Source organism: Garra rufa, chromosome 12 (genome assembly GCF_049309525.1).
Source record: "Garra rufa chromosome 12, GarRuf1.0, whole genome shotgun sequence".
NCBI classification, from domain to species: domain Eukaryota; kingdom Metazoa; phylum Chordata; class Actinopteri; order Cypriniformes; family Cyprinidae; genus Garra; species Garra rufa.
This window is the reverse complement of record NC_133372.1, coordinates 2,998,608-3,009,898: the sequence shown is the minus strand read 5'-3', so window position 1 is coordinate 3,009,898 and position 11,291 is coordinate 2,998,608. Positions and strand designations below refer to the sequence as shown.

The 11,291-nt window shown below is 33.4% G+C and overlaps 1 protein-coding gene across 1 annotated transcript in view; it reads right to left on the bottom strand.

Moving 5' to 3' along the window:
- Nucleotides 1-11,291, bottom strand: part of LOC141346800 (plexin-A1-like) — a 178,683-nt gene that overhangs the window by 78,520 nt on the left and 88,872 nt on the right. The window contains exons 5-8 of the mRNA XM_073851760.1: nt 8,084-8,184; nt 3,457-3,580; nt 3,080-3,233; nt 1,368-1,468 (exon numbers count right to left, since the gene is read on the bottom strand). Of these exons, the coding sequence (XP_073707861.1) occupies nt 1,368-1,468; nt 3,080-3,233; nt 3,457-3,580; nt 8,084-8,184 (480 nt within the window). The remainder of the gene's footprint in view (nt 1-1,367; nt 1,469-3,079; nt 3,234-3,456; nt 3,581-8,083; nt 8,185-11,291) is intronic.

Below are 11,291 nucleotides of genomic sequence, written 5' to 3'. Positions count from 1 at the left end.
GTACATATTAAAAAAATATAAAATAATAAGAGAGCATATTACATTTTATTGTGTTTTAAAAAAGACTGACAAACGGGCAAATTTTGTTTGATTTTTGTTGTAAATATGCCTGACAAGATTGTTACACTGAATGATATTTTAGTGGGTGTCTTCTGTAAATTAAGGAAAAATGTAAGATATTAATTTTTTGCTCAGAAAAAAAAAATGCAATTAAAAAAAAAAAACTTTTAATTTTTTGGGGGAAAAAACAACAACAATTTAAAGCAGTATTACACTTATTGTTTTATGCTTTAACAGATTTTAGTTTTTTCGATTTAAATCAGCTAAAAATAAAGGTAGCTCAAAAACATATTGCTTATGATACATTTTTTAAACGAACTCACTTTTTTGCAACAAAGAAACAGAAGTTACATTTTTACATCACATAATTCAAAAAATGCATTTTTTTTCTAAAGAAAAAGGCAGTATGTGACAAACAAAATGAAGGAATGAAACTAATAATAATATATAGTAATATTTAAAAATTGCTCAAAAACAGGCTTAACAATCATTTGGCAAAATGAATTTCATATTTCTCTCTTTTTTCATTTTAAGATGAAATATGACCTGGAAATATTCTTGACAGGTTTTGTGAAATGCACACACAACTTCTCTTGCTTTATTTCTTTCTCATCTACACAACGCTTCAACAATGTCCATAATAACGCTATATTATCCAAAATACAGTCTTCTAAATTGCAGTTGTGCTTTTAGAGATGTGGCCGCACCGAATAAAGCAGCATGTGATTATCCAATTATGATAATACTCATATGTAGTGTGTATTTTTCAAACACCCAAGCTGGTCTTATCAGAGAAGAGCAGTGTGACCTAGTTTTGAAGCTCACTGCCGATAGTGTGTGTGTGTGTGTGTGTGTGTGTGTGTGTGTGTGTGTGTGTGTGTGTGTGTGTGTGTGTGTGTGTGTGTGTGTGTGTATGGGAAGGTATTGTGTATCTGAGATGCTGTTACTCTGAGAGGTGTGTATGTGTGTGTTATATCTCTGGAGACAGCTTTGGGCTCATCTGTCCTGCAATAAGACACTAACACAGACCTCCCTAAAGAGTCCGGACCCATCTGGAGCGTCTTAGAAGCACACATGACACACAAATTCATTGAGATGTTCAGCTGGGGGTCCCCGCTATCTGCAGGACTCTAACCACAGTCTGTTTTCAAGAGAATAACTGTCAATCAACACGCCACCGGTTGCCATGGCAACAGAAATATGACCCCACCCCCCTGAGTGGCGAGGAGCTTGTGGGTAAAACGAGAAGAGCAGAGATAAAGAGAGGGAGAGGGGGAGAGAGAGAGAGAGCGAGAGAGAGACACTCACGATCTGTGGATGCTGCAGTTGTAGAAGGTGAAATCCACACTGGCAAATTTCTGGCCCGTTTCCCTCGATTTCAGGTAGAGCTTCACCACATGAGTGTCTTCTTCAGAGGGACAAATAATAAAAAAAGAGGTTAGTACATATCTAAACACTCATGTGTAAGGAGTATTTCCACTTAACCGTGGTTAAAATCACTGAACCCTTGAGTGGCTTGTTGCTTTTATAACACCAGTGTAGTGCTTTAATGTGCTTGAGCATTAATACAGTATTGTTTAGGCACAATGTTATGTTTATCAAATCAAGTCTACGGCTGCATCCTAATTTACATCTTTCTACCTTAATAATGCTTTCAAGACAGAATGCCAGACAGTATTAGAAATGCAGCATCATACATTTGTGTTTTGAAACCACAAATCTCTTTGATGCACATCAAGTGTGTTTGCATGCAATCAAGCTTAAAGATTAAAATACCTTAAAATACACTGTTTTAGATTCATGCTTTAAAAGTTTTTTTTTTCAGCCCAATTTTTTGACCGCTAAAATTCAATGCAGTATTAGCTGTACATTAGCGTTAATTTAGTATCATTGAAACACTATTATAGTTATAAAAATATATATTAAAAAAATTACATATACATTTTTTTTTTAAATTAGTCTTTAACTAAAATTAGTCTTTAACTAAAATGAAAATTAAAAATATATAATTAAAAACTAATTAAAAAAATATTATTATATATTAATATTAAAATATATTAAAATTAATATATATATTTATTTATTTATTTATTTATTTTTTAAGTAATTTAATAGTTTTATAGTATTATAATTATTTTTGACAACTAAAATTGAATGCAATATTAGCTAAATACTTTTAGAGTTATATGGGTATATAAAAAAATGATATATATATATATATATATATATATATATATATATATATATATATAATATATTTTTATTATATGATATAAATATATTCGTGAGTAATTTAAAATATTTTTTATTTTAATTTTAGTTAAAGTTTTAGTAATTTTGTTTTGTGTGTTACTACTATAACAGTATTATAATTATTTTTGACAACTAAAATTGAATGCAATATAAGCTGTACACCAGTGTTATTTCAGTATCATTGAAATACTATTATAGTTATAAAAATATAAAGCTAAATAAAATTAAATAAAAACTAATTAAAATGTATAGATATTTTTATTAGTTTTTTTTTTAAATATTTTTATATTTTTCATAGTCTTATACCTTAACACCTTCAGAGACTTTGAAATACAGTGATTTTGACTCCTCTTCGTGTTTTTTTAATTCTTCAGATTTTTCTCTTTTCACAAAATGTCCTTTTCTATGCATATTCTTAAAATAAAAAGCATGAAACATCAATGGCAAACAGCTTTGACGCAACATTTCAATTACACAGAAACTAGATCAAACTAAATTTTTCAACCAAACATGGCAAAAGCCACTCAGTTTCAGTATTTTTCCTTAATGCAACCGGATCTAAACAAGAGCTGCTTCTCAATCCCCAATCCTATGTGGGACACAATAATCCCCTCAAACCACACAGAACAGATATGATGTGAATTGTAATGAAACCTATGATCTGAAAACATAAACACTGACTGAATCTCTGTTATATAATAACCATCACATATTGATGTTACGCATGATCTTCAAGAATCTGAGATCTAGTAGTGTGTTTACTGACTCTGTTGGCGTGTGATGGGGATGAGTCCTTTGGCTGTAGGCGAGAGGCAGTAGATCCGCGATCCCTGGATTGTTCCTTCGGTCTCGGTGTAATCCTCGAAGGAACAGTCCACCCCTGCGGAAAGATCCGGGACGTTGCGGGCCTGGAGGACCAGCTGGCAGATCAATGCAGAAAACAGACAAAGTGAAAAAGCTTGGCCCACGTCCCCATAATTCATCTGCTGCGACACTGAAGGAGGCTTGTTTTTAAAATACACTCTACACGACATCTGCTGCTCCATATTGCTGCGTGTCTGCTAGCGCTCCATATATTCTACCGCTCCTCAACATCTATGGAGAAGGGACAGATATATGTCCTATCTACTCAGATTAACACACCTGGACTTCGGCCATGGTGACGGAGATGTTGTTGGGCTGGACCGTCAGCTCCACGCACTGATCCACTCTGGAGGCGAACCTCTGCGGCTCGTCTGCTCTCTCACAGCGATCGCGGCGAGAACAGCTGAGGACAAAGAGAAAATAAACTTACATTTCCACAGGACATGGTTCAGGATATCGTGCTACAGCGAGACTCCGTCTCATTACATATATTCATTTACTGGACACCTCACTTATTCACAATCACAAAAGTACATTATTTTCATGTGCTTCAAAGTCTTGCCGGTTAAATAACATTATTTTGTTATTTGTTATTTGTTTTTATACGCTCTGACAGGCACAAAAAATTGAACGTGAAACGACGATTAAAAAAAACTAAAACCAGGCGACAACTTGTTGGGAAATCAAAGCACCAAGAAGCATAACGGACTGATAAAACTGGTGAGGGTGATAGTGGATAAACTTTTCCCTAAAATGGTGGTTTTGTCCTTCGCAAGGTTACTTTATACTTTTATACTTTAAGTATGTTTTAGAGCCTGTACTTTTTACTTTAACTTGAGTAAAAATTTGAGTCAATACTTCAACTTTTACTAGAGTCCTTTTAAACACAGGTATCTATACTTTTACTTAAGTAAAGAATGTGTGTACTTTTGACACCTCTGCTCTTCAGCAATAAAAAAATGAAAACAAATGTTAGATTATCTTGAGTAATTTTTGCTCATTAGAATGGATGAATTGGATCATCGAAGGTCAGCAGAAAAGACATTGGTTAATAAAATGGGATTAAATACATAAAGGATATTTGAATTTCAGTTTTTATTCATTTTGAGAAATAATTTATTCGTTTTTTTTATTGAGTGATTACAATTACTGCTTACAATTTCTCTTATCATTAATCAATAAATGGGGGAAAAAATATCCAGCGTTACTTATTTGAAAAAGTAACTCCGATATTTTCTTGTCTATTAAAAAGTAACGCGTTACATTACTAGTTACTTGGAAAAAGTAATGTTATTACATAATTTGTGTTACTTGTAATGCCCCAACACTGTACATATAAACACAGTTGGTTTTGTCTAAAGTGAAAGTAAACAGTTGAGAGAAAAATGGATGTGCGCCTGTAGACATTAGATGTGCTCTTAAAGCGACAAAACTAAACATGCTGCCGATTGTCATTAAAGGGACAGTTCACCAAAAATATCAATCAAATATTATGGAAGTAACTGGAGACAAGCAACGGTTTGGTTACTCACGTTCTTCAAAAGTTTTATGTGCAACATGTTTTATGTTTATGCCTAAACATCTGCCATTCTTTTTATGTTATATTTTGTTACCTAAGGTAACAGAGAAGTTAGTTTAACTGTACTGCTCAGACAACTTGCAAAATAGTAAAACCAACATGAAAAAGAATCATGATAAAATCATGAATCGTGACATTTTTGTCATATCGCCCACCCCTAGTCAACTCTGAAAGGAAGTCAGTGTAAAGTGAAGGACTGTGCTCTAGTCTAGGACTTCACATTGTCATTAAAGCTGCTTATGGGCTAAACATTCATTTTCTCCACAGGGATTTCAGAAACATTCTTCAGTGAAGAGTTTCAAGGCACGAACCAAACCGACCAGCTCCCAGATGAATTATAAATAAAAATGGAATTTTAAACAAAAAAGCATATGAACCTGAGATGTTGTGTACTTACATTTTTAACATACCGATTATAAAATAGTAAAAAAAAAAAAAAAAATCAGCTTTGCATCACAGAAATAAATTATATTTTGAAGTATATTAAAATAAAAAACGTTATTTTAAATTGTAATAATATTTCATAATATTAGCTTTTTTGGTATTTTTGATCAAATAAATGGAACTTTGATGAGATCAGTTAAGATACTTTTTTTTTTTTTTTAACATTAAAAATCTTACTGATCCAAAACTTTTGCATGGCAGTGTATGTTAACAGTCTTGAACTATACTTAGTATAAAATAAATGTATTTTAATACTACAAAATAGTACATTTCTACTTTATAAAGTAAAAACGTATATATATGAGTAATAAAGAAATCTTTGTTAATGTAACTGTTCAATGTTAGCTTTTGTCAGCTCAGGTTCATTATTAAAATCAAAAGTTGTGTCTGTAATATTATGTAATGTATTATCATAGAATTATGATATAAAGTAAAAGTATGCAAAATATTATTTTTTTTTCCCAAAAATCAGGGTTTGTGCATGTTTTTTTAGCTCAAATATAAAACTTTTTAAAGACCTCTTTAAGACCTGCCCAAACGAAATTAATACCATATGAGCTATAATATCTATATTAACATTAAACTGTAAAACGACTGTAAAAAGCATGATTTACAGTTCAGAAACAAGTTGTCACAAAAACAAAAAGATGATTGGTGGAACTCTTCAAGATTTTTTTCACAAGGAAACGATGTTGAAATCACATCAACTTCTTCAGACTCATATAGTCATCACTTTGCGACCTCAGTGTTTGGACTTACATTTTAGGTTATTGTTAAAAATAATTCTCTCTCCATGGAGAATATGAATGAGCTTTTTACATCTGGAAGCTGACTTTTGCGCTCCTCTGGCATTTAATGTGGACGTAACATGGGAAAACTATTTAAACCGCATGCAAAGCTGCTTCTTTGTGGGTGAAACTGTGGTAAACTTATGCCACAGGACTATTTGCTGCTAATGTTTGCCAGAAGGTTTAACGGAACATAATATTTTTACACAGGACAGCTTGAGCCGAGACGCCGATGCTTGTGTTTGCGTTCTCTCTGGAACGTAAGCCGAGCGTTCAGACATGAACAGACAGACTTCACACATCCCTGAAGGGCAAATACAGACATCTAAAGATAAAGCTGACATCTCAATCTTAAGGGACTACAACTGAAAGTGACGGTTATTGTGGCAGAGAGGATGATGGGAGTCTTTTCTGGCTTTTAATTATTTTTTAACCACAGCTCAGTTCTCTCAGAGTCTCGGCTGAAATGCTGCTAATGTTCCTCCCGTGAGTAAATCAGAGGAGCCTCAATGACCCGTTTTTGTGAATCATAATGAATATTTCTACAATGGCTTTATTCTGCAGCCTGAGGAAGAGTTTGATGAGCTGATGAACTGCCAAAACACAGTAGATGGTGGTAAACCACACGCAAACACACAGACGCTCAGAAAACAAGTCTAGGATGACAAATCTAACCCTTTTTTTTCTTTTTACAATGGAAGAGTTTACTGAACTTTTAGAGAGGAAAAACGCATGATTATTATTATTTATTTTTTTGAGCATCACATTTGATCAATTAGAATTTTATGGCTCATATAGTTTGATATAAAGAGAATATGGTGGGAACAATAACTTTGTTTTAAATTTTATTTAGTCTCAAACAAAAAAATATGCATTTTTTTGCAAATGCTGATCTTTCCATACACACAAAATAAAGATGAAATTCTGATGCTTGTGATGAGATCTTTATAACACTATAGTAGATGCTTCTATAAAATGATAAAAATATCAGTCATACCTTAATATCTTCAATAATACATGACCCTGGTCCACAAAACCAGTCTTAAGTAGCACAGGTATATTTGTAGCAATAGCCAAGAATACATCGCATAGGTCAAAATTATCATTTTTTCTTTTATGCCAATGATCATTAGGTTATTAAATAAAGATCATGTTCCATGAAGATATTTGGTAAATTTCCTATAGTAAATGTATCAAAACTTAATTTGTGATTAGTAACTGCATTGTTAAGAAATTCATTTGGACTACTTTAAAGGCGATTTTCTCAGCATTTTGATTTTTTTGCACCCTCAGATTCCAGATTTTCAAATGGTTGTATCTCTGCCAAATTTTATTCTATTCTAGCAAACCATACATCAATGGAAAGCGTATTGTGATCCAGGGTCACATATGTCTTAATAAGCTTACATTTAAATGATCAAAACACATAATGAAATGCAATCCAATGATGATTGAGAGAGGAATAAATAAATGTTCCCCAAAAGCCTGAAGATTCACATTTGATAGTGATTTTTCCAAAAAATAATGTAAACTGTACTTAAGTAAATTGAAGCTACTTCAGTCTTCAAATATTACTAACAATATCAAAGTTATTCTTGCGTTTACTTTATAAAAATTAGCAAAGATTTGACAGCAAGAAGACACATGATGCATGAGTTGAAGGTGGATCCTTATACAATTATTCTAAAATAACCTTTACTCGTAAAAAAAAAAAGAAGCATAAACTATCAATCAGATGACAAAAAGCTTGGAGTACATTGTGTGCGACCGGTTTAACAGTAAAGTTTGGTCATTTTAAGGCCTTCGAAATTTGTAAAAATGTGACCCTAGTCTACAAAACCAGTGATAATGGTTAATTTTTGAAAATTGAGATTTATCCATAATCTGAAAACTAAATAAGCTTTACATTGAAGGATATGACATTTTTTGATTTTCTTGAAAATCTGGAATGTGAGGGTGCAAAACAAAAAAAGCACACTTTATAGAGTTATATTCAACTTATTCACATCTGTCAAATTACATCCAAAGTTCAGACTGGTTAAAGGAAATGTGTTTATTTAGATATCTGTGTGTTGTTGTGTGTGTGTTTGCTTACATGTTGTGAAGGACACACCAGCCGCAGTGAGGGTCTCTGGAGCTCAGACATTCAGAGCAGCTGCTGTACTGAGAACAGCGCTCCACCGGCACACGCGTCACCTGCACAAACACACAGTCAGTCAGAGAAACACTGCGGTCATCCAGCACATCTACGGGCAAATCGAGAGACGCTTCAGGCCAAAGACGAGTGCTGGAGTGTGAAACACGTTTGCTGCTGTCTGCATGTGTGTGTGTGTGTGTGTGTGTGTGTGTGTGTGCATATGGAAAGCACAGAATCAGCTTATCGCACGCTGCGCCATCTGACAGTTACCACGGAGATCAGCGTTTGATTGACAGGAGCCCTGAAGCCCTCCTGCTGAAAACAGAATCCCATCAGTGTGTGTGTGGAGGAAGAGGAAGCAGAGGAGAGAGACGGGAGGAAGGAAGGAGGGAAGGACACAAGAAAGAACAGAAAGACAGTAAGAAAGTTAAACAGTGAAGGGAAAGTATGAAACTATGAAAATACAACGATTAGCAAAATCATTTGAAGGAAAACTGCTAAAACTGCCCGGCCCTGCAGACTTTCTTTATTCAAAATATGCTTCACAACTCATTGTTCAAGCTCTTCCAGCCAATTCTATCAGACCTTTACAATTAATCCAGAAAGCAGCTGCAAGATTAATTTTTAATAAACTGAAAAGAACGCACGTCAAATCTCTCTTCATCTGTTTGCACTGGCTACCAATATCTGCTCGCATCAAATTGAAGGCATTAATGTTTGCCTACAAAACCACCACTGGCTCTGCACCCCTTTACCTCAATTCATTACTCCAGACTTATGTGTCCTCTAGAAGCTTACGTTCTGCTAGTGAATGGCACAGTATTGTGGCATCCCAAAAGAGGCACAAAATCCCTTTTACCTTAAATGTTCACTTCTGGAGTCCTTAGGCACCTTCAAGAATTGGCTAAAAACACATCTCTTCCATTTTTATTTGACCCTCTAACTCTAGCGCCCTCTATTCTAAGTCTATTCTTAAAAAAAGAAATTTGCCCTTTTAGACGTATACTCTATTCATTTACATTAACTTAATTTACCTAACCACTTTTTTTTATTTTTTTTATTTTACTATTTAATAAAAACCTTGATTAGGCTAAATGAGACTTGTCATAGCAGTTGCATGTTTTGCTTTTTTGTTGATTTTGATTGCTTCCATTGTCCTCTTTAGGATAAAAGTGTCTGCTAAATGTCTAAATGTAAATGTAAATTAAAACAAGAAATTTGGAGAAAGAGTTGTGAAAAAGTGTACAAAAAAGTACCAAAATGTGTGAATAAAAATGAAGTATGAAATAACACAACAAAAGGACAGAACGAATTGAGGAAACATGAAGAATATGTTTTCTAGAATTTTATAGAAAAGAATACAAAAAGAAAGAAAGAAATAACTAAAATGTAAGAAAAAAATAATAACTGTTTCAGATGACAAAAACGGAGTGAAAAATGGAGTGAAATAATAGAAAATGAATTAAGAAAATTATGAAAAGGTATAAAGGAGTCATTTCAGGTCAACTCAAATTGAGGTCCCTGGCTGAAATGTTAGATTTTGCATATATTTTGTTCTGAAGAATGATAGACATGTATAGTGATGAAAGCCACAATATTAAATGTCATGGATGAAGATTTACTGAGTAATTCTCCATTTTGTAGAGGGGGGTCAAAATGGCAATTTTCACCTGAGATTCAGACCCAAATTACAGGGGGTTAAAATGACTTTAGAAAGATGGCAGGATCATTATTTTATTTTTACACAGAGATTTGTAGGTCTGTTGGTAAAATCAGTTGACTTTAGCAATCTTGGTTGCATTATGTGCCAATGGTGACCATTCCAAAATGAGTAAAGCACTTGACCATGTTTTTTCTCTAAAGTTTGCATGTCTGTAACTCAAGACGTATTGAAGATATCTTAACGCCCTTGTAGGTATGGTTTGGTTCCAGAGATATTAGCAGATATAATACATATGAAATACATTTCTAGTTTCAACAAATTTGTTCTTCACACATTCCTCTTTATAAGAAATGCAGTATCATTTTTGCTGACCTGAAAATGTGTCCAATTTAACGATTTACCCCTGGAGCCATATTGAAATTCTAATATCTCTGAAACTGAACCACATAGGGCCTTCAAAATGAAGTTACCAAAAGGAAAGTTTATTAAGAACCAATATCTAAAAGGGCATTAAGATATCTTTAATACATCTTGAGTTACAGGTATGCAAACTTTGGAGAAAAAAACCTTTGAAAATGCTGTTTCCCCATCTTTGAATGGTCACTATTGGCACATAATCCACCAAGATTGCTAAAGTCAACTGATTTCACTAACAGAGTTTCCAATCTCTGTGCAAAAATAACATTAAGATGATGGCATCTTTCTAAAGTCATTTTTAACCCCTGTAATTTAGGTCTAAATCTCAAGTTAAAATTGCCATTTTGACCCCCCTCTACAAAATCGTGGATTACTCAGTAAATACTTATCCATGACATTTAATATTCTGGGTTTCATCTCCATACATGTCTATCTTTCTTCAGAAAAAATATTAGCAAAATCAAAATTCTAAGCCATGGAAGTTTTTGAAATTTGGTTGATTTGACACGGAATGACACTAAACGTAAGCATAAAAAATGTGTACAATTTAACAATTTGCCCCTGGAGCCATATTAAAATTCCAATATCTCTGAAACTGAACCACATAGGGCCTTCAAAATTAAGTTACCAAAAGGAAAGTTTATTAAGACCCAATATCTAAAAGGGCATTAAGATATCTTTAATATATCTTGAGTTACAGGTATGCAAACTTTGGAGAAAAAAACTTTGAAAATGCCATTTCCCCATGTTTGAATGGCCACCATTGATTTTACTAACAGAACTTCCAATCTCCAATCTGTAAAAGTAACATTAAGATGATGGCATCTTTCTAAAGTCATTTTTAACCCCTGTAATTTAGGTCTAAATCTCAAGTTAAAATTGCCATTTTGACCCCCCTCCTCAAAATCGTGGATTACTCAGTAAATATCCATCCATGACATTTAATATTCTGGGTTTCATCTCTATACATGTCTATCTTTCTCCAGAAAAAATATTAGTAAAATCAAAAAATTTTAAATTTAAGCCAGGGAAGTTTTTGAAAATTGGTTGCTTTGACAAGCATAAAAGCATGTAGTACACACTAAA